Raw genomic sequence first — 25,148 nt, forward strand, 5'->3', positions numbered from 1 at the left:
ACCTCTTCAAGGGCCTAGGTGGTCGACTTTACCACGTATATCTGAATAGGTGGTTGCACTCATAAAGTAACATAGTATCTGTAGCAACGGTACCGTGCTCTGTAGCTGCAAGTCCAATAGGGTCTGATATCATATAATAAATTTCTATATATATATTTATCTTTTTTACCATGATTCTGAAGTAATCATAATATCCATGATGTTGTATAACGTACTGAGATCTGAATAATCATAACATGGAACTGCATATTCGTAATACTGTAATTCATATAATCATGGTATTGAAGTTCGTATAATCATGATACTAAAATCTGTAAAGTCATGGTACTGAAGTTCACATAATCATAGTACTTAAATCCGTAAATTTATAGTACTGAAATTCATAAAAAAAATCATGAAACTACAATTCATAAAATATATCCCCGTACTACGTACATATTCACAAGTCACACCATAATTAATACATAATTTTCGTAAATAAATATACTGTATAATATTTAGAATTTTTCTAGCATAGCATATTTCCCTTACCTTAACTTTGAAAAGCCTTTACTATACTTTAGCCTGATACCTGCAGGGCGTCCTATAAAACACCCTGAAACCAACATATGCTAGAACTAAACATCAGTATTTTCCTGTCTACATCATTTCCTATAACTACCATAAGGCCAAAAAGAGACTGAAAGGCCTTACCCTGAATTTTGGATGATTTCCAACTCCAATTTCCCGACGATCCACTCCGGTAGATGCATGAAGAACTCCGCCAGGAGTGTCGTGGTAGCTTTGGATCGTCGATCCAGCGACTGGTGGGGCCAGAAATGAAGAGAGAAGGGAGAAAGAGTCGTAGGAGAGAGAGAGAGAGAGGCGCGGTGAAATATGAGAAATATCTCAGATTTCCACTATTTATAGGATCAGGTTCGTCAACGAGACCCTGTGTTTGTCGACGAGCCCTTCAAAAAATTCGTCGATGAGGCCCTGTCTTCGTCAACGAAATTTAGAGCAACCCGAACCGTCTCTCGGTATTTTTTTGTCGATAAAGCCCTGTGTTCGTTGACGAAATTTTGAAGACCTTCGTCGATGAGACCCTGTGTTCATCGACAAAGCTGGGCAAAATCCTGAATTTTGATTATTTAATATTATCTCCAAAATGCAATGTCGTCGACGAAGTCTACAGCCTCCTTCTGTTTCTGGTTCTATTTTCTCTCCCTCTTTAATATTTAAAATGCTGTTATTTCTTCGGGTCACTACACTAATACCAGACTGTAATGACCTGCTATTTAAATGGGTTCTTTTTTCTTTTTTTTTTATACTATGACATTTCACATGCTCTGATACCACACTAGATTAAACCCGTTCATCAACCGAAGTAGCAAGAAGTAGAAATCACATAAACATAACCATATGTAAATATATAAAATACCAGAGTGCTAAAATGTTTCCCAAAATATACATATATGACTTTCCCCAAATATCATCACTGGTGAGGACTATACAAAAATATTCCCAAAAATATACTCACTCCCAATTGACAGGGCAGTACTGAGGCCCCTCTATCTGCGAGCCTGATCTACGAGCCTACCTAGATCACATGAAGAATGTTAAAATAATTGGGATGAGTTAACGCTCAGTAAGACGAAATATACTATTGCTAGTGTGTGACAAATGAGTTATAATACTATAAAAATCTGTTGCTATAAAAATCATGTATAACTGAACCTTTAAATACAGTACAAGTAATAGAAACCACCCCTATTTTCATGTTGCTTAACATATCAGTATTTTAGGTTATTATTTAAAGTACTTCAAATGTACATAAGTATATTCTATATCTTTGTAAATCTGTATATACATAATAATAACTGAAAACTTCCCTTTGGATAACTGTGTGTCATAATTTAATCCCTCATGACAGGGTTGTAAGCCCTGTAGGCGGGACCTATCCTGGCTGGCCAACCAGGGTAAATCACTATACTCCCTCAGTTAGATCGGCCACTCCTAAACCCATATCTGATGGGGAGCCTGTCCACATCTGGGCACGATCGACCCACTACTACGTATTATCTAAATAGGTGGTTGCACTCATAACTGAAATATCTGTAGCTACGGTACAGTGCTCTGTAATTGTAGGGTCGAATAGGGTCTGATACTATATAATATACCTCTATATATACAATTATCTGATTTACCATGATTTTGAAATAACTGTATTAACCATGACAATGAAATAACTGCAACTGTATCAACTGTATTTCTAAACTAAACTGTAATCTGTAAGTCATGGTACTGGTAACTGTATAATCATGGTATTGAAAACTATATAATCATGGTATTCTATAATTACTATAAAACATATCCACTGGATGTATATTCTGTAAAACATACCCTGAAAATACTGTAAAACATACTTCTGTACTATTTTCATATTCTTAAGCCACACATTAATTTAATTCATAATATTCATAATTAATAAACTATCTAATGTCCTGCTGTGAATAATAACCTGGTAAAAATATACATGTCATACTGGAAATCATTTTAAAACTAGCTAGCATAGCATATTTCCCTGACCTAATTCCTACTAAAATCCCTCTACTGAGATGAGTCCTACACCCACAGGGTTTCCCACTCAACACCCTGAAAATCATATTTTTCAGAACCAAATGTCAATATTTCTTGGCCTACATCAGTTCCTACAACTGTCAGAAGGCCAAAAACTGAATAAAAGCCCTTACCCTGGATTTGGGATGAATTCCAACTTCGTCCAACCGACGACCCGCTCTGGTAGACTTGTAGAGAACTCTGCCAGGAGTATCGTGGTGGCTTTAGATCGCCGATTTGACGACTGACGGGGCCAAAATCGACGGAAGAAGAAGAAGGAGCCGTAGGGGTAGAGAGAGAGAGAGAGGGTTTCGACTGAAATTTCTGCGATTAAATCAGTTTAAGTCTATCTATACTGCGGGATTTGTCGAAGAGCCACGTCATCTTGTCGACGAGTTCTTAAGAAATTTTGTCGACGAACCTTACCCTTCGTCGATGAAATTTAGAGTAGCCCGAATTCTTCTCTCGGTATTTTCTCGTCGATGAAGCTTGCCCTCGTGGACGAGGTCCTACTATACCCTCGTTGACGAATTCCCTGTATTTGTCGATGAGGCCCTGATAAATTTATTGGGTATTTTTCCAAAGTGTGATGTCGTCGACGAAGTCTACTGCCGCCTTCTGTTCCTGTTTCCATTCTCCTCCCTCTTTATTATTAAAATACTATTATTCTTCGAGTCACTACACTTATGATATATTGAGTTGGGGTTTCTTGGATTCAGTTATGGACATAAAAAATTTTGGTTATAGATTGAGGAAATGGATAATGGTTTGTTTTTCTTCTATTCAGTGATAGTGGTGGAATCCTAGTTTAGATGACATTAAGACTGCATTTACTTTGTTAGAGATTTTTGCGCTTGTCTTTGGTCCTTAAAATTTAATTTGCTAACTTGAGTTTGACTGTAAAAGCTTTTAATATATAGGAGGTTTCGAGTTGTCATTCTTTAATGGGTTTTAATGTTCATAAGTGGCTTTCACTTATTTATATGACATTTAGTTTTTGACCTTTCACAATATTCTATACATTATTGTTCTTAACCAAGTGTTTTAGATTTTCAATGATAAGCCTAAAATCGTCTCTTTTCTTGCATGTATCAACAGTTGAGAGGCGCGAGTTAGAATGACTTTAAGTTTTTACTAATCATGCATACGTTTCTTTGTACATGGTGTAGACACTTTATTTTTGTTCGAGCCAAATATAACAAAGGTGTCGTTTTACTATTATTATAATTATTAGTATTATTACTTTTAGTATTATTATTATTATTAGGGTATTTTCACTATTATTATTATTATTATTATTAGCTTTAGTATTATTACTATTGTTTTTATTAGTACTATTACCATTATTATTCTTATTCTTATTATTATTATTATTATTATTATTATTATTTATCATTTTTAGTATTATTATTGTTAATATTATCATTACTTTTAAATATTATTATTATTACTTTATTATTATTATTATTATCATTATTATTATTATTATTATTATTATTATTTTTATTTTTATTTTTTATTCTTATTATTATTATTATTAGAAGAAGATAAAAAACAAAAAAGGGGGCGCTCCTTGGGGTTTAGAAGAAAAGCCTTTAAAAAGGCATGAGAACACAGCTTTTTTAGAGGTGGGGGTGGGGTTGTGTTTTGGGGGTCTCCCATCTCTCTCATCTCTCCCTACCTTGGACCCGGCGGCACAACCTCCCTCTCTCATTCTCTCCTAAATCTCTCTGCCGCACCCAGCAAAGCTCGATCTCTCCCTCTCCCTCCCCCTCATTCTCTCTGCCTCGCCACCGCCATACATAGCCACGACCACGCCTGAGAGTTTCTCTCGCCGCCGTCGCGCTCATCACCATCTCCACCGTACCAGACCACCCCTGCTCTAGCTCCTCCCTCTTCCTCTTGTTCTCCCTAACTCCTGTCATCCTCACCGGCAGACGACGGCCATCACCAACCTCACCAACTGACGAGGAGCTCATACACACAACCCCATCCTATAGCCCAGCATGGCGTCACCGTCGCCGGCAACCTCTCCAGCCCACAGCTCCAGCCACTCGTCATCTCCGTCTCCAGCCAAGCCCCACCACAGACGGCCACTCCACATAGCCACATACTCCACGCACGCCCGCAGGCAACAGCAGAGACGTCCGCTGAGCAGGACTCTCCCTCTCCTCTCTCATGGCCCTCACGCCACAGCAGCAGCAGGAGCCCAGGCAGCAACCACTCCGACCATCCCATGCACGGCACCACCCAACTCCGGCGGCCACTCCCTTGTAAGTCCCCTGCATGCAGGCCACGTGCACACACACAAACGCTGCACACACGGTTGCACAACACAACACATACACTGAAATACACACCAGTATACGGACCCACACACACAAACCTGCACACACACTAACTCACGCACACAACACACACATGCTAATTATTTATTTATTTATTATTATTGTGTTAAGCTTTTTATTTTTATTTTTTATTTTAGTTATTTATTTTATTTGTTATTAGTATATATGTTAAATGATTAGGGAGGAGTTTTACTCTGTTTTATGTAATATTTACGTTTAAATTATTGTATATATGCTAAATGATTAATATTAGTATGGTAGAATTTTTATGGATATTATATATTCATTATATTAATATTTTGGAATTAGCATCTTAATAATATTGTATATTTATTATTGTGATAATGTGGTATTACATATTTAATAGCTTAGTGTTTTATTGATATTATATTTTTAGTAAATTAATAATTTTAGTTATATGTATATCACATATTAGCATGTTGGTAAATATTACATATTTAGCATTTTTTTTTAATATTACATATTTAGTGATTTAGGGTTTAATAGATATTATATATTTAGTAAATTAGTATTTTAATCACATTTTTAGCATTAATTATTTTTAGTATATTAATATAGTTAGTATTAATTATTAGTATCTTAGTATATTTAGTATTAACTATTTTTAGTATATTAATATGTTTAGTATTAATCATTATTAGAATCTTAATATATTTAGTATTAACTATTTTTAGTATATTAATATATTTAGTATCTTAATATATTGAGTATTAATTATTCTTAGTATATTAATATATTTAGTGCTACCTATTTCTAGTATCTGAATATATTAAACATGAACTATCTTTAGTATATCAATAAATTTAGTATCTTAATATATTTAGTGTCAACTATTTTTAGTATATTAATATATCTAGTATTATTCATTTTTAAATGTTTAGTATTATGGATGTTTAGTATGTTAATACTTCATTATTTACTGTAGTGTTTTTCAGTATATATAGAGTCATGTATTTTATTATTACTATTTTTTTAGTATTTTAGCATTATTTATTAGGATATTAATATTTATCATTATTATTATCATTATTATTATTTTGGTCTATACCATATTGAAGTGCAAAAAACCAGCTTTAGGGTTCAAATCTTGCAATGAGAAGCATATCTTTCTTGTTGTGTCCCTTAGCTTATGTTCTAGAGTTTAGATATTCACAATATATATTATATTACCCTTAGAATTAATTTCAGCCGTTGGATCAATAAGATACTTCGCGTGTCTTTTTAATAAAGAGCTGATTTTTAGACTTTCCCGTGAGTTCACGCTCCTGAAGTATAAACTTCAGGCGCCTGAGGTTCCAAGGTCAAGCGACCGAAGAGCCTCGGCTAGGTTTTGTCTTCTCCATTTAATTCTTCAGGCGACTGAACTTAATCTTTAGGCAACCGAAAAAATTCTTCAGGCTACTGAGGTTTGAGTTTAGGCGACCGAACTACCCATTCTCTCAAATTTTTATTTCTAACTAAAAAGTCTGCTTGGCTTCTTTTTTTAGGTCTTTCATAAAATATATTTTTCATGATTTTGAAAAAATTTCAAGGTCCATGAGAGTTTTCTAATGATGTACATGAAATGCATGAATTCTAAAACCATTCTAAGTTATAATGAGCCTCAAATTAAATCATATGAAAATGTTAATACATGAGCTCTAAATGCCCTTTCCCAAGATATTCTTGAACTTTGCCTATCGCATCTTGATTCCCGTACTCTTTGAGTTCCATGGATCTTGTCAAGATTTATTAACTTTCCGTGCATGCTTAGTGAAAATCCTATTCACAAACTCAATGCACAGATCAAATATCAAGTGATTTGTCAATATCAAAACAAGATTGGACTCGTAGAGTCAACATGTGTCTTTTGTATATATGTTTTGTACTGTGTTATGCATCTTGCATCCATTTTAGACATGCATCCTACTTAGCCATTATTCTAGAAAAAACCAATAATAAAACCCGGCCCAGGCCTAATTTTCAAAAAGGACCAAACCCATATTTCAAAAGGGGGCTTCGAGCCTATTACTTAAAAATCCAGGCCAACATTTTTAAAGCAAGCCAAGCCCAATGCTCTTTAAACTCGGGCCTCGACCCATTAGAAATTAGCTTGAAGCCTATATTTTGAAACACTTGAGGTCCAAGTGCACATCAAAGTCCACAAGCCTACATTGAACCAACCCAATGGGTTGACTCGCCCGAGTTAACCCCAAACCCAGATCATAACCTGATCCTTCATAGGATTTAAGGTACATGGACCATCATCAAGGAAATGAGTGGTCAAGGGAGGAATTGAATTGAATTAGTGGTCCATCAATGGTCGGTTTAATCATGAAACCTTTCATTAGTCGATGGGGATTTTTCTAGAATTCTAGCAAAGTATTTATTTAAGTTACATTGCATTCATGCACTTCACGCATAGCCATGCACGATAGGCTGCATGAATGTTCACACCCTTATTTGCTCGTATCTTTGCACTAGTTACACCCATGTATAAACACCCATTGCATAACATAATCATGCATTCCATGCTCAGTTCCATAATCATGCATGCATATTATCTTCCATAAGTCGGTGATCACATCCCTATTTTCTGTAAAACCAGTTCACTAAGGTGTGGTAGAATCAAGATCCAGAATCCCAACATTGAGAAGAATAAGACCATCTCGCTGCATCCTTATAATACTAGACGAAAGGCAAAAGAAATGAGTGAACAACTGGGAAATAGGGTTCTGGACATAGAACAAGGACATGAAGAATTGACTAAGAAAATGAGCAAAATCCTGGAATTGTTGATGAACAAAGGAAAAGAGGTACAAGATGATCCTAAGATAGATACGGACCCCACTCATCCTTTGGGGTTCACCCCGGTTCATGGACAAGCATCAGCTCCACCACCTGGCATCATGGGGGGGTCCAATGCCTAATATATCTCCCTTCATCCCTACGGTGCCAGCATAGGGGTTCCCAGTGGCAGGAACTCCCTCGCTAGTAGCTTTTGATATGGGAATGAACAGATCTGAGGCCGAGCGTTGTTATGACGTGTTGGAGGAGCGCTTGAAAGCCATTGAGGGATCTAATACATTTGACTTCGTTGATCTTAGTGACTTGTGCCTCGTGCCAAAGGTGATCTTGCCATCGAAATTTAAAGTCCCGGATTTCAAAAAAATTCGATGGAACCCACTGTCCTCGGATCCACTTGCGCCTCTATTGCTAGAAAATGGCTGCACACACTGACGATGAGAGGTTGATGATGCATTGCTTTTAGGATAGCTTGATTCGAGCAACTATCAAATGATACATTCAGCAAGATCGAGCTCGAATCCACACTTGGAAAGATCTGGCGAATGCTTTTATAACTCAATACCGCCATGTGATAGAAATGACACCTGATCGCATGACCCTACAAAGCATGCAAATGAAACCTAACAAAACGTTCAAAGAATATGTATATAGATGGAGGGACATGTCCATCCAAATGAGCCCTTCGGTGGAAGATAGGAAGGCTATCTCCCTATTCGTGAATACATTGAAAGATCTTTACTTTGGGCATCTCTTAGGTGCATCCCCCCATGACTTTGTGGATATTGTTTCTACCAAAGAGAGAATTGAAATGGCCATCAAAGTCAGAAGAACCAAAAGTGGTGGCACAAAAACTAATCCGAGCAAGAAGTGGACCAATAGGAAGAAAGATGAAGAAGCACAGATGAGTCAGGGGCATCCTTACCAAGAGGGTAAGGCCCGGTGGACGAATAAGAACTTTGCTTACAAGCCCATAGTCCATCAGATAGTGCAGCCAGGTGCGCAACCCCAAGCATTTTCCCTCGGGCCTAGGCCTGTTACAAGTCAACTGAATGTTCAGGACACAGGAGGGGGCCCCTCGATGGAAAGAAAGGGAAAATAAATTCAACCTATTCTGATGACTTATGCAGAATTGTTCCCACAATTGGTGGCAATTCAAATGGTTGTACCAATACTAGGATTATTGCTGCAGTCCCCTTTTCCAAGGTGGTACGACCCAAATGCTCGATGCGAGTATCATTCTAGGGCAATAGGTCATTCAATTGAAAAATGTTGGCATTTTAAGCATAATGTACAAACCTTAAGAGATTTGGGTCTACTGGAGTTTGACACAGAGGAGCTCGTTGTGCAACGTTAGAAGAATATTTTGAAGCTTATATCAAATAAAGAAGTACAACAAGTTATGGACCAGGGATATTCTGCATGTGGTCTAAATGAATGTGTTTACTCTTTGACCATGGAAACAGAGATATACAATTGACAAGATTTTGATCGCCCGCCCCCTTCATGGATGCTTTTGATTTCTTTTGTTGTAACTTGTTAACGCTTCTGTCTCGGAAACTTCCTTTCTTATCAATGAAATGAAATTATGCATTTTTGTATATCACTTGCCTCATAAGTTCAATTGCAAAAATTTTGTTTACTCGTGTTTCATCCTAAGATAAGGAAAACAAAAATACTAGTATTCATGAGCCACAAGCAGATGTTAGTTATGAAAATTCAAGCTAGGATACAGAAGTAAATGAATATGAAACAATGATCATTATTCTATGTATTCAAATACTGCGAAGAAGTGTTTTGAAAGCCTTAGCAAAATATCTTTTTGTTCCATGAATCTCATGTCGGTCCACTAATCATGTTTTGATCAAATGATAGATGACCACCTTTGGCCGACTAGTTATCCCTAAAAAGAATCAAATATTGATTTACCATTTGTTAACCGATTAGAACCAGATTGTTAAACCAATTTTTCTTAAAAGTCAATTCACCAAAAATTTAACTTGGGTTTAGGTTTCTTAGCGTTTGGCGAGTCATTTGAGACAATAATCATTACCAAAAGGATGGCAGACCATTTTTCTACTACCCAAAAGACAGGCAAAGAAGAAGTCCCTTGCAAGCCCTTTTGAGTCTAAAAGAATTTAATTCTTGATTAACCCGTCAAAGGATCACACCCCACACTGGGGCAGTTTTAAAAAGGTCAGTCCCAAAGGAGGTCTAAATAACATGCTAAAAAGTCCTTCATGAAAGGAAAACAAAAAGTGCAGTAAAAGAAGAATATGTAGGGAAAATAAAAAGAAAGAAAGAGAAAGAAAGGGACATGATTCGTATGTGATATTTGACTATCAAATACCTATGATGAGATTGATAAATTTTGAACCTTATTTAAATCTTTCTTTTTTTAACCCATACCCCTAGCCTACGTTACGGTCCAAGTGAAAGTCCTGACCAGATTGGTATACATTGTTGTCTCAAATGACTTGTTAGACTCAATGTTGAGTCTAAACTACGTAATGACCTGATCCTAAAAAGGTACGTAGGCAGTTTATTCAAATAACAAGTTCGATTGATATCTTACAAAGTGCCTCAACTCAAGCTGGGGCAGAAAATGTTATTATAGGATGGGATTTTTGAGCCTTAGTTTTCCTTTTCTTCTAAAAACCTATATCCTTAAGCCTACGTTTCGTCTTAAGTCTTAAAGACCATCTTGAGATCAAAACATGGACTGAATTTGACTAAACTAAAGGCAACAGTTAAATGAGAAATTTCTAGTGGTTTCACAACAGAATGAGACAAAAAAGGAAGAATAGTCCCTCGATAAAACTGGGGCAGTCAGTGAAAGAAGAAAATCAGCTATCCAGTTTGAAAAGTTAGCACCATCATCGTATGGCTCTCGAATACTGATATAAAGTTTTTCCGTTGAAATAGCATGTGAACACAGTAAACCATCTATGTTGTGCATATGGCCTTTTGACTTAGCAAATTGATGTCCTAAATGCATGATCATTCATCGTTCATTCATTAAAAAAGAAAAAAGAAAAAAAAAGAGAAAAAAGAGAAAAGAAAAATTCCATTTTCCATTCTTCAAAAGCTCCAAAAGGAGCACGGATAGTCAAAAGTGCTCAATCACTGACACATTTTCCAAAAGAGTATCCTTGTGAAAGGTAGGTAAAATGGTCCGGAATAGTTACAGATGCACCTAAATGTGGCAAACTCTGTGTTGAGTTCTAGTGAAGCCGATTTAGGTGCCTTCATGTCGAAGCCAAATTTGAAGCCAAGATCAATGACACATGATAGTAAATGGGACAAATTTTGGGTTGAGTTTTTTCTAGATTAATTCTGATGCCTTCATATAAGAGTTAATGATGAAAATGTAGCAAAGATCAGTGAACGAGGATCAAAACTGGGGCAGTTTTTGAGTTCCATTGGAGCAAATTCAGGAAATTTCATGAGATAACAAAAGTAAAAAACAAGGCCATGACTAGTGGCATGTAAACATTGGGGCAGATTTTGAGCACCTTTTGGAATTTGAAACATGGTCAGAATCAGTGACAACTTGGAATTCTAAAGCACACCCAAGATCAGAGATTGGAAGAAGGAAAGTCCACGTGTCATCAAGCATTCCATGCATTGCATAAGAAAGAAAATACAAAGGGCATCTCATGCAACATGCATACATCTTTGCATTCATGCATCATAATGCATACATACACATAGCAACATATCACTGTATTCTAGCATCTCGAGTAGCAACATGCATACATATAGCAATAGAGCACCATCATTCATACTTGCCCAATTGAATAAACTTTTGAATAATCCTTTTACATCCTTGACTGAGCCATTCTTGTCTTGACATATTTGGGAACTGGGGGCAGCTAACCCCAGGTACACAAAGAGTTACCTGGAAACTGGGGCAGTTGACTCAAAACACTGGGATAGATTTTAAGACTGGGGCGGCTAACCCCATGCACAAATTGACATACTTTGAAATTGTGGCAGTTGACCCTAGAAACCAATTGAGGCATTGGTTGTTGAGTCTTAAAGCGGGTAATATAAAGATAGCCAAAATAACCTCGAGAACTTGCACCCGATTGATCATCCCCAGTGGAGTAACTTTGAGCCCTACACTTGAGGACATTTTTCAGAAAAATCTCGAGATCTTGCACCTGATTGATCATTTTAGTAGGGTAACCATTTTCCAAAAATACTAACTTTTCAAAAGATCTCGAGATCTCGCACCTGATTGATCATCCCCAGTGGAGGAACTTTTTCGGGACCTGGAATCCCACACTTGAATGCTTATCTTCCAAAAAAGATCTCGAGATCTTCCACCCGATTGATCATCCTCAGCAGAGTAATTCTTCAGGACTTAGGACCCTACACTTGAGGACATCGAGACCTCATACCTGATTGATCATCCCTCATACAGAGTAACCATATCCCTGGTCCAAGTTGAGTCATCTACCTTGAAATTTGAGCATCGGCCCTCAAATCCAAAATGGTGTTGTTCACGACGAAAGCAAGGCATTGAATCACCTCAAAGCCTTCTTGATTATCTCATTCATACGATTAGTTTCATCCAAATTTTTTTGATTTTCTTATTCACTTTTATTGACCCTTCGCAGTCCCGCTCTTATTGATCGATCGCGGTCCCGTCTTATTGACCCTTTGCGGTCCCACTCTTATTTGTAAGAACCCGAACCATAGTATGTGGGTTTAATATTGAAAGAAGGGCAAAAAGATAATTGTACAGACTTCGTCGACGAGGTCATCACTCGTGGACAAAGGTTGAAGGCTCCTCGTTGACGAAATTCAAAGGCTCGTCGACGAGGGAATGCTGAGAGGTTCGAAGAAATTGGAAATATCCAGCTCGTCAACGAGGCCACCGTCTCGTCGACGAAGGTAATGGCAGACTCGTTGACGAGGACGCCAATTCGTCGATGAATCCACCCGGGTCAAGGGCTATAAATATCAGTTCCATTGCTTCTAAGCCAAGTAATCTTAAATATCCTCTCCCTCTCTCTTTAGAAGTTGAAGCTCTCTCTATCTCTCCTTGATTTTTTCATTGTTCGTTGCCAGATTCGTAAATCGGACATTACCGCAAGGATTAGGGAAGGATTCTCTACGTTTCTAGTGGATCGAAGTTTCTTTTAGAGCGATTGGGTTTCGGGCTAAAATTGAGGTAAGACTCGGTTTTTATTTCTGATTCAGAATGTGTGTAGTACGGATCATAAGCATGTATTGTACTGTGATTTGTAGGTTTTGGAGTCTCGGTTTGTAGTTTTGGGGATCGTAGAGTTCGTAGTGGAATTCAAGTTAAGGTAAGGGGATTCTATTTATATCAGTTTATTTTAGAAATTGGGATCGGTAAGCTTGTAGGGTACAATCGTATGTATGATTTGACTACTTATTTGGGGAAATCTATCGGGTAAAAATGCAGGATTTGCGTGTTACAATTTTTGAGAAAATTGGGGATTTCGGGTATCATCTTTACTTTACTTGGAAAACTGTTGGTTATGTTTTGAGATGATTGTTATCCATATTTGCATAAACTATATACTTGAATTGGAAAATGATATGATTTTCCGTAAACCAAATAAGTGTGGTATGTATGGTTGTATGTAAATGTTCCAGGTATTTGTAAAACAGCTATGTGGCTGCTAATTACCATACGCTGATATGTATAGGAGTATGAGCTCCAAAATGATTCTAGGTTTTGTAAAATAGGCTAGTGGCAGCTAATTACCGTACGCTGAAATAGCCATGTGACAGCTAATTATCGTACGCCGAAACAGTTATGTGGCGGCTAATTACCGTACGCTGCGCCATGTACTGGTGTCAAAATCGTGGGCGAGAGTGTCCGGCTTTATATCCGAGGGTGTGAAATATCACCATGTCATCCAGCTGGTTACCGAAGGGTGTGAGCCACCCTGTATGGCAATGTAATCATTGTGAAGCTTTGAGTTCATGGAGTAGTTGCGTGTTGGCAATGTAATCACTATGAAACATGAGTTCATATCGTAGTTGCGTACTTGTGTGAGCTACATCGTACTGGCAATGTAATCGCTGGAAGCTTTGGATTTCATAGCGTAGTTGCGTATTAGTCTAACGACACTGACTGTATGTTTTGGGTATCATATGTACTGGAATGCATTTGTGAAAATACTGGAACTGTATGGAATTGTATGGAACTGCATGAAAATGGTTTGGAATTGTATCGTATTGAATAGTGTTATATATTATGTAAAATAACACTGGTATGCCACACACTGATATAACCTACTTTCTTCCTTACTGAGAGGTGTCTCACCCCGAATGTACGTACAATGTCTTTTTTTTTCAGGTCCTTCAGGTAGCCGCAATTAGCATCCTAACGTCTAGAAGCGGGGGGTATTGTTAGCTACTACTAGTACCTATTAGGTATGAGTTTTTGTATCCGGGTTGTCGGGATGTTTTTTTTTTGTAGGCGCTCGGAGTATGTTGTACCTATGGGAATGTATATCCTAGTTTTGTATACACTCTGGTATGATATTGTATATGTATAAAAAATCACATTCTGCTGCATATCTGATGAGTATGGATTTGTGTGTGTATGTGTATAGGGCATTTGTGTACCCCATAGGGTTGGACCCTTTTATTGTATCGTATCATGTTTGTTTGAATTGATATAGAGACAGGTTAGGTTACTATTTTCACCCCTGGGTCCCATTTCAGGGTTCGGGGGCATGACATTATTAACCCTTCGTGGTCCAACTCTTATTGACCCTTCGCGGTCTGCTTTTATTAACCCATCGCGGTCCCATTTTATTGACCCTTCACGATCCGCTTTTATTGACCCATCGCGGCCCCACCTTATTGATCCTTCGCAGTCTTACTCTTATTGACCCCTCGTGCTCCCACTCTTATTGACCCATTGCGGTCCCGCTTTATTGACCTTTCGCTGTTCACTCTTATTGACCCATCGCGGTCTCGTCTTATTGACCCTCGCAATCTGCTCTTATTGACCCATTGCGGTCCCGCCTTATTAATCATTCATGGTCCTACTCTTATTGACCCTTCGTGGCCCCACTCTTATTGACCCATCGCGGTCCTGCCTTTTGACCCTTCACGGTCCGCTCTTATTGACCCATCATAGTCCCGTCTTATTGACCCTTCATGGTCCCACTCTTATTGACCCTTCATAGCCCCACTTTAATTGACCTTTCGCGGTCCACTCTTGTTGACCCTTCATGGTCCCACTCTCATTGACCCTTTGCGGTCTGCTTTTATTGACCCATCGCGGTCCTGCCTTATTGATCATTTGTGGTCCTACTCTTATTGACCCTTCGGAGTCCCACTTTTATTGACCCTTCATGGTCCTGGTCCCACCTTATTAACCCTTCACAGTCCCACTCCTATTGACCCATCACGGTCCCACCTTATTGACTCTTCACGGTCCCACTCCTATTGACCCATCACGGTCCCGTCTTATTAACCCTTCATGGTCCAACTCTTATTAACCCTTCATGGTCCCACTCTTATTGATCATTTGTGGTCCACTCTTATTGAACCTTCATGGTCTCACTCTTATTGACCCTTCGCGGTCCGCCCTTATTGACCAGTCGCGGTCCGCTCTTATTGACCAGTCGCGGTCCTGCTTTACTAATCCTTCTCGGTCCTACTCTTATTGACCATTCATAGTCCCACTCTTATTGACCCTTAGTGGTCCCACCTTATTGACCCTTCATGATCTCACTCCTATTGACCCGTCATGGTCTCACCTTATTGACCCTTAACGGTCCACTCTTATTAACCCATCGTGGTCCCACCTTATTGACCATTCGCGGTCCCACTCTTATTGACTCTTCGTGGTTCCACTATTATTGACCCTTCGTGGTCCCACCCTATTGACCCTTCGCAATCCCACCCCTATTGACCCTTAGCAGTCTCACTCATGTTGATCCTTCACTGGTCATTTTTGGGAAGTCACACTTTGGTCTCTTTTGTTACATTTGGCCCGATTCAAAATCGGCGTCTTTTATCTTTGCAGGTTTGTTGTTACAAATAACGTAGGAGAGTTCCTATTTTTATGTTGAAGTAACAAAACCTACAAAGATGGGCAACTGTAAACACCCTATTTTTGCCTGAGCCAAATATAACAAAGGTGCCGTTTTACTGTTATTATTATTATTAGTATTATTGCTTTTAGCATTATTATTATTATCAGGGTATTTTCACTATTATTATTATTATTATTATTATTATTATTATTATTATTATTATTATTATTATTATTATTATTATTATCGTTATCTTTATTATTATTATTATTATTATTATTATTATTATTATTATCATTATTATTATTATTATTATTATTATTATTATTATTATTATTATTATTATTATTATTATTACTTTACCATTATTATTTTTATTATTATTTTATTTATTATTATTATTATTATTATTATTATTTATTGCTACTATTATTACAAAAAGATAAAAAACAGAAAAAAAGGGGCTCTCTTTAGGGTTTAGAAGAGAAGCCCTTAAAAAGAAAAAAGAGAAAACCCAAAATCTCCTTTTCTCCCATCTCTCTCGTCTCTCTCTACCTTGGACTCAGCGGCATAACCCCTTTCTCTTATTCTCTCCTAAATCTCTCTGCCGCACCCAGCAGAGCTCGATCTCTCCCTCTCCCTCATTCTCTTTACCTTGCCACTGCCATACATAGCCACGACCACGCTTGAGAGTTTTTCTCGCCGCCATCGCGCCCATCACCATTTCCACCGTACCAGACTACCCCTGCTCTAGCTCCTCCCTTTTCCTTTTATACTCCCTAACTTCGGTCATCCTCACTGGTAAACGACGGCCATCACCAACCTCACCAACTGACGAGGAGCTGATACACACAACCCCATCTTGTAGCCCAGCATGGCGTCACCGTCGCTCCTTTCTGTCGCCGGCAACCTCTCCAGCCCACAGCGCCAGCCACTCATCATCTCCGTCTCCAATCGAGCCCCTCCACAGACGGCCACTCTGTTAAGAATCAGGAAAGCCTATGAAACTGAAACTGATAAAAGGAAATTTTGGAAGAAATCTCAGTTTACTAAATTGAAAAGTTAACTTGGCTATCTTATAGCCTTACAAAGCAAAGCTTGAAAAATAGAAAAAATAACAGCCCACGTTTAACAGTTCCTAATATTGTGGTAAAAGTAATTCAATCAAACAACTAACCCTTTAAAATAGGGATTTATTGATAGAGTGGTAACAAACCACTAAAGCAACCTAACGTCTAGAATAACAAGCATAACAATTCCTCCCTTAAACTGAATGCTTCAAGCACTCAGTTTATATCCATCTCAGAACAAACTCCTAATAGCCCTCGCAGGTTCAAGAAAACATCCAACTTTAGTGGTTTAGTCATCACATTAGCCAACTGTTCTCGTGCCCCACAATGCACCAGCTCCACTGTACCAGCCTTTGTGAGCTCTTGAAGAAAATGGAAACGTACATCTATGTGCTTACTACGGCCATGCATTACTTGGTTCTTTGAGAGTTTGATTGCAGAACTACTATCACAAAGAATAATAGTTGACTTGCCTTAATTCTGACCCAGCTTTCCCAACATCCTTTTCAACCATACTGCTTGGCATGCACATGAAGCTGCAGCAATAAACTCTGCCTCAGTGGTAGATAGACTTACTACTGGTTGTTTTCTTGATGACCAGGATACTGTTCCTGAACTCAGCAAAAACACATAGCTTGAAGTACTCTTTCTGTCCTCCGAATCTCCGACATAATAACTATCAATGTATGCGACAAGTTCATTATCTCCTCCCTTCTTATAGAAAATTCCAAACCCAGTTGTACCTTTCAAATATCTCAGCACCCTTTTTGTTGCCTGTAAATGAAGCTCAGTAGGATTCTCCATATATCTACTAATAAGACTCACCACAAACATCATGTCAGGTCGAGTAGCTGTCAGATACATGAGACTACCCGCAATCTGTTTATAGTAAGTCTTGTCCACCTTAACTCCACCTTCATCCTTCACGAGCTTAAAGCCAGAAACAATAGGATTATGTACATAATTACTTTTGTCCATTCCAAACCGTTGCAACACCTCCAAAGCATACTTCTTTTGACTGATAAAAACACCATTAGATCTTTGCAAGACTTCAAGACCAAGGAAATACCTCATCTTACCAAGATCTGTCATGTCAAACTCATGCTTCATGGAATTTTTAAACTCTGCAAACATTAATTCATCATTTCCAGTAAAAATGAGATCATCAATGTAGAGACTTACAATTAATACTTTGCCTTTTTTGCTTGTCTTGATGAACAAAGTATGCTCGTAGTCACACTTCTCAAAGCCTTCTTTCATGAAATAGGCCTCTATACGGGTGTACCAAGCACGGGGTGCTTGCTTAAGCCCATAAAGTGCCTTCTTTAACTTGTAAACCTTCTGTTCATTTCCCTTTTGCACATAACCACAAGGCTACTCCACAAAAACCACTTCATTCAACTTACCATGTAAAAATGCAGATTTCACATCTAATTGGTAAATAGTCCATCCTCTTTGAGTTGCAAGTGCTATCACCAATCGAATTGTCTCCATGCGTACCACAGGTGCAAATACTTCAGTATAGTCTACCCCATGTTGCTGAGTATACCCCTTCGCTACAAGCCTAGCCTTGTATTTGTCTACTTCTCCATTTTCATTAAACTTGGTCTTATAAATCCATTTCACTCCAACCCTTTTTGCTCCCTTAGGTAATTCTGTCAATTCCCATGTATCATTGTTGTTTATTGCTTCTATTTCTAAATCCATGGCTCTCCTCCATTTCTTACTCTTCACAGCATCTTCAAAATGAATAGGATCAGTAGTTGCAAACTTGGCCAAATAAGCTTCATTATCTTCTTCAAAAATGCCTTCTCCAGTTTCATAATCTCTCATCCAGATTGGTGGTCTCCTATTCCTCCCTTCATTTGAGCTAGGAGAGCTTTCTTCGATCAAGGAATTTGAGGAAAAATTCTCTTCAGCTGCATCTACATTAGCTTCAGGGTCAAATACATATTTGCTCCCCTCTTGATTATCATCAAACATAGCTGCTTCCTCCTCAAGATCACCCCATTCCAAGTCACACACAATGGATTCTTCATATTTCTTGTCCCAATCCCAATTCTTGTCTTCTTCGAATACAACATCCCTACTTATTATGATTCTTTGTGAAACTACATCATAAAGCCTATAAGCCTTGGATTCCTCACTAACTCCCAACAAAACACAACTCAAGCTTTTATCATCCAGCTTAGTTCTTTTACTGTCAGGCACAAGAACATGGGAGATACATCTAAAAACTCTAAAATTCTCAACTGAAGGCTTAACTCTGCTCCTAGCTTCTTTTGGGGTCCTATTTTTCACTGCCACTGTTGGACTTCGATTTAAGACGTGCACTGTCCAATTGACTGCTTCAGGCCAGAAAGTTTTTGGAAATTGCTTTTTGGAAATCATACTACGAACCATATTCATAATAGTTCTATTCTTCCATTTTGCAACTCCATTCTGTTGTGGTGTGTAGGCGGCTGTCAATTGTCTTTGTATGCCATTTACATCACAAAAATTGATGAACTCTTGTGATGTAAACTCTCCTCCTCGATCAGTACGTAATACTCTAATGAACGAGTTTGTCTCCTTCTCAACATGTATCTTAAAACTCTTAAAAACAGCTAAAGCTTCCGATTTTTCCATAAAAAAATAAACCCATGTTTTTCTACTAAAGTCATCAGTGAAAGTAATTAAATACCTCTTCTTGCCATTTGAGATGGGCTTGATTGGCCCACAAATATCAGCATGCACTAATTGAAGAATTTTTTAAGCTCTCCAAGTGCTTGTCCTTGGAAATGAGAACCTTTGTTGCTTCCCTACTAAACAAGACTTACATAGCCTTGAGGGAGACTTAAACTGTGGTAAACCATTCACCATCTTCTTCTGCTGAAGAGTCTTTAAGCCCTTAAAGCTCAAGTGTCCATATCTATAATGCCAAAGTTGCACCATATCTTCTGTGATTATGTTAAAACAAGTAGATGCTATAGGCTGAGATATAGCATGCAGTATGAACATTCGATTCGAAGCCATCTTCGTCTCCATTATTAAGCCTTTCTCAGGATGAAACACTTTACACTTTTTACCTTGAAACAGAATGTTAAGCCCCTTTTCTTGTAATTGCCCAATACTTAGTAAATTGTTCTTCAGCTCCGGCACATAGAATACTCCTGTGATAATCTGTGCTCTTCCATTAACTTGTAGCCATACATTGCCCTTTCCCATTACAACCATACTTGAATTGTTGCCCAGCCTCACAAAAATTCTGAAACTTCCATCAAAATCTGAGAAGTATTCCTTCTTTCCACACATATGATTGCTACATCCTGAGTCAAGGAACCACATATCTTCTCCATTGGCCTTAATCATATCATCACAAGCCATCAGTAACATCTCTTCTTGAGTTTGAGCATAGTTGGCTTCCTTTTCCTTGCTTGGACATTCCCATTGAAAATGCCCAAGCTTATGATAGTAATAGCACTCCACTGTGGCCTTGTCGAAGCTTTGTCTGTCTCATCCCCTTCCTCTTCCTCTAAAACTTCCACGTCCTCAACCCCTTCCTCCAAATTGATCTCTATGAGTAATCTTTAAAGTGTGTTCTTCTTCCACATGAGAACTCATGCGTTGTTCATGCACAAGCAGGCTGCTTTGCAACTCATCAATGGTTAAGGTGTCTATATTCTTAGACTCCTCAATGGAACACACAACATAATCAAACTTTGGAGTCATGGATCTCAAAATCTTTTCAACTATAGCAACATCTCCCTTGTCCTCACCATTTGCTTTCATCTTGTTGGCTATGGTAAGAGTCTGAGCAAAATACTCATTCACAGATTCTCCTGCCTTCATGTGAAGAATTTCAAACTCCTTCCGGAGAGCTTGCAAGTGAGCACACTTTACTCGTGTTGTACCTTGATACTTTTGCTTCAAAGAATCCAAAATGTTCTTTGCTGTGTCCTTGTTGAGGATTGTCTCCAACATTGAACGATCTATTGCTTGAAATAGATAGTTCTTTGCCTTCAAATATTTCAACTTCTAATCTTCAAGGTTCTTCTTTTGAGCATCCGTGAGACCTTCTGCTGCGGCAGGAATCCCATTTTCCACCAAGCCCCAGTACTCCTTAGAATGCAAGAAGTTTTCCATGAGCATCGCCCAATGATCATAATGCCCATCAAATTTTGGAATTCCTGGCTGCACAAAAGAACTTTCTGTCATCATGCTTCAATCACTACACACGTAGAAGACTGTTGCTTCTAATTTTAACCAGGCCTCGTGACCTGGCTCTGATTCCAAATGTTAAGAATCAGGAAAGCCTATGAAACTGAAACCGATAAAAGGAAATTTTGGAAGAAATCTCAGTTTACTAAATTGAAGAGTTCACTTGGCTATCTTATAGCCTTACAAAGCAAAGCTTGAAAAACAGAAAAAATAACAGCCCACGTTTAACAGTTCCTAATATCGTGGTAACACTAATTCAATCAAACAACTAACCCTTAACAATAGGGATTTATTGATAGAGTGGTAACAAACCACTAAAGCAACCTAACGTCTAGAATAACAAACATAACACACTCCACATAGCCACATACTCCACGCACGCCCACAGGCAACAGCAGAGACGTCCGCTGAGCAGGACTCTCCCTCTCCTCTCTTATGGCCCTCACGCCACAGCAGCAGCAGCCCAGGCAACAACCACTCCGGCCATCCCACGCACGACACCACCCAACTCTGGCAGCAAATCCCTGGTAAGTCCCTTGCATGCAGGCCATGTGCACACACACACACACACACACACACACGTTGCACACACTGTTGCACAACACAACACATACATTGAAATACACACCAGTATACGCACCCACACACACACACCTGCACACACACTAACTCACGCACACGACACACACATGCTAATTTTTTTTTTATTATTATAGAGTTAAGCTTTTTTTTTTTCTTTTCGTTATTTATTTTATTTGTTATTATTATATATGTTAAATGATTAGGGAGGAGTTTTACTGTGTTTTATGTAATATTTACGTTTAAACTATTATATATATGCTAAATGATTAATATTAGTATGGTAGAATTTTTATGGATATTATATATTCATTATATTAGTATTTTGGAATTAGCATCTTAATAATATTGTATATTTATTATTGTGATAATGTGGTATTACATATTTAATAGCTTAGTGTTTTATTGATATTATATGTTTAGTAAATTAATAATTTTAGTTATATATATATATATATATATATATATATATCACATATTAGCATGTTGGTAAATATTACATATTTAGCATTTTCGTTTTTTTTAATATTACATATTTAGTGATTTAGGGATTAATAGAGATTATATATTTAGTAAAATAGTATTTTAATCTCATGTTTAGTATCAATTATTTTTAGTATATTAATATAGTTAGTATTAATTATTAGTATCTTAGTATATTTAGTATTAAATATTTTTAGTATATTAATATGTTTAATATTAATCATTATTAGAATCTTAATATATTTAGTATTAACTATTTTTAGTATATTAATATATTTAGTATCTTAATATATTGAGTATTAATTATTCTTAGTATATTAATATATCTAGTGCTACCTATTTCTAGTATCTGAATATATTTAAATTTAGTATATCAATAAATTTAGTATCTTAATATATTTAGTATCAACTATTTTTAGTATATTAATATATCTAGTATTATTCATTTTTAAATGTTTAGTATTACGTATGTTTAGTATGTAAATATTTCATTATTTACTATAGTGTTTTTCAGTATATATAGAGTCATGTATTTTATTATTAATATTTTTTAGTTTTTTAGCATTACTTATTAGGGTATTAATATTTATCTATATTATTATCATTATTATTATTTTGGTTTATATCATATATTGTGTTATATTTAGTATTATATATTTGTATTAACTTAATTATTATTTTATTATTATTGTTATTTTTATTATTTATTTTCTTAATTTTTTTCCTATGATTTCAAAAAAGGGTACGAGCTTTCGATCTTCACGTACCTTTAGTTCTGAGAGAATATATATTATATATATTTTTGTATGTATTTCAAAAATTCACTAAAAGGGAGTGATTTTAAAGACTTTTTAAATTTACTTTTGGATAATTTCATAATTAATTAGGTATCATTCTTAAGAACAGAAGCGTAGGGGGTGCTCGTACCTTTCCCTCGTGTAATCGAACTTCCGATCTCAGCTTTGGTAACGCAGACCGATTCTACCCTTAATTGGGTTGTAATTAAGTATTCTAACCACATTAAAAGGTTAGTGGCGGTTCCATTCCTATTTTTTTTTCCTGAAAATCTTAAATAATTTTTATTTCACCACCTGGGAGCACACGCACTCTGGGACACTGCGAAACATGGTTTAACATGAAAAAACTTAACCAAAATTTTGGTAGCATGCTGTCTGTAAATTGGACATTTCCTAAAAAATTCATGTACTAAAACTTGATAGATTCAAGTAAACAAATCACAATAATACGCATCATGCAGATACCAGTGAGTTTGAGCATGCGAGAAACTAAATCCACTACCAGCATGCAATTTACAATGTACTGAATCAGTCATGCAGTTGGCGTTCAACACAAGCATGTATTCCAGTAGTTCAATATACAATTCATATAACATAATACCATCCATCAAGAAAATATTATGAGAAAAACGTTAAAACACAATTCACACTACAACAAAACTAATTTTTAGTGACGAAATTATTAGTGAAGGATTCAAATTCGTCACTAATAGTAGGGTATTAGTGACGGTTTTAGTAACCGTTACTAATACGACACTATTAGTGACGAAATTGAATTCGTCACTAAAAATATTGTCACTAAAAATCAAAAAATATCGCGTGAAAATATTTTTCACGTAGAAATTATCTCGGGAAATATTAGCGATGATTTGATGCTTAAAAAACCATCACTACTATTATTTAAAAAAAATAAAAAAAATTTAGTTCAGAGTATTAGTGACGAATTTTTAAGTTCGTCGCTATTGACCCCTTATTAGTGACGGGTGACAGATTTGAGAACCGTCACTAATAGTTCCATTTAAAAAAAAAAATAAAAACATTTTTTAGTTCGGAGTATTAGTGACGAATTTAAGAATTCGTCACTATTGACTCATTATTAGTGACGAATTTGACAATCGTCAATAATACTTCCCTTTAAAAAAAATAAAAAAAAATTAATTCAGAGTATTAGTGACAAATTTACAAATTCGTCACTATTGGTCCCTTATTAGTGACGGATTTGAGAATCGTCATTAATACTTCCTTTAAAATAAAAAATAAAAAAATTTTAGTTCAGAATTTTAGTGAGGAATTTACAAATTCGTTATTATTGGTCCCTTATTAATGACGAAATTGAAAACCGTCACTAATACTTCCCTTTAAAAAAAAAAAATTTTTTTTAGTTCGGAGTATTAGTGATGAATTTAAAAATTCATCACTATTGGCCCCTTATTAGTGACAGATTTGAGAACTGTCACTAATACTTCCATTTCTATATATATATATATTATAGTTCGGAGTGTTAGTGACGAATTTAAGAATTCATCACTATTGACCCATTATTAGTGACGAATTTGAGAACTATCACTAATACTTTTCTTTAAAAAAAATAAAAAAAAATTTAATTTAGAGTATTAGTGACGAATTTACAAATTCGTCACTATTGGTCCCTTATTAGTGACGGATCTGAGGACCGTCACTAATACTTCCTTTCTTAAAAAAAAAAAAAAAAATTTTTAGTTCAGAGTATTAATAACGAATTTACAAATTCGTCACTATTGATCCCTTATTAGTGATGGATTTGAGAACCGTCACTAATACTTTCCTTTTAAATAAAAAATAAAAAATATTTAGTTTAGAGTATTAATGATGAATTTAAAAATTCGTCATTATTAGCCCCTTATTAGTGACGGATTTGATAACCATCACTAGTATTTCTATTTAAAAAAAAATATAAAAACATTTTTAATTCTTAGTATTATTAGTGATGGATTTGAGAACCGTCACTAATACTTCATTTTAAAAAAAAAAAAAAAATATTTTTAGTTCAGAGTATTAATTCGTCACTATTGGCTCCTTATTAGTGACGGATTTAAGAACCGTTACTAATACTTTCATTTTAAAAAAAGTAAAAATATTTTTAGTTTGGAGTATTAACCCATTATTAGTGACGAATTTGAGAATCGTCACTAATATTTTCTTTTTTTAAAATAATTTTTTTTTTTTAGTTCAAGTGACGAATTTCTAAAT

At 36.5% G+C, this 25,148-nt stretch overlaps 2 protein-coding genes across 2 annotated transcripts; one reads left to right on the top strand and one right to left on the bottom strand.

The window, feature by feature from the left end:
* The first annotated feature begins 4,234 nt into the window (after positions 1–4,234).
* LOC131160132 (uncharacterized) lies at positions 4,235–14,314 on the top strand. Its single transcript, XM_058115491.1, has 2 exons — positions 4,235–4,871; positions 14,095–14,314. Exons 1-2 carry the CDS (start codon positions 4,605–4,607, stop codon positions 14,149–14,151), a joined length of 324 nt encoding a protein of 107 aa, XP_057971474.1. The 5' UTR covers positions 4,235–4,604; the 3' UTR covers positions 14,152–14,314.
* A 6,077-nt stretch (positions 14,315–20,391) lies between these two features.
* LOC131166201 (uncharacterized) lies at positions 20,392–20,691 on the bottom strand. Its single transcript, XM_058124550.1, has one exon. The coding sequence runs from the start codon at positions 20,689–20,691 to the stop codon at positions 20,392–20,394; it is 300 nt and encodes a 99-aa protein (XP_057980533.1).
* Between the last annotated feature and the right edge of the window lie 4,457 nt (positions 20,692–25,148).

This window comes from Malania oleifera, chromosome 1 (assembly GCF_029873635.1).
Source record: "Malania oleifera isolate guangnan ecotype guangnan chromosome 1, ASM2987363v1, whole genome shotgun sequence".
Classification (NCBI taxonomy): Eukaryota; Viridiplantae; Streptophyta; class Magnoliopsida; order Santalales; family Ximeniaceae; genus Malania; species Malania oleifera.

Bases quoted from the DNA above. Each gene is read 5' to 3' on its own strand.
- LOC131160132 (XM_058115491.1), top strand. From the start codon at position 4,605: ATGGCGTCACCGTCGCCGGCAACCTCTCCAGCCCACAGCTCCAGCCAC. The intron at 4,872-14,094 runs GTAAGTCCCCTG...TTTTTTTTTCAG, and splicing joins ACTCCGGCGGCCACTCCCTT to GTCCTTCAGGTAGCCGCAAT.
- LOC131166201 (XM_058124550.1), bottom strand. From the start codon at position 20,691: ATGAAGGCAGGAGAATCTGTGAATGAGTATTTTGCTCAGACTCTTACC.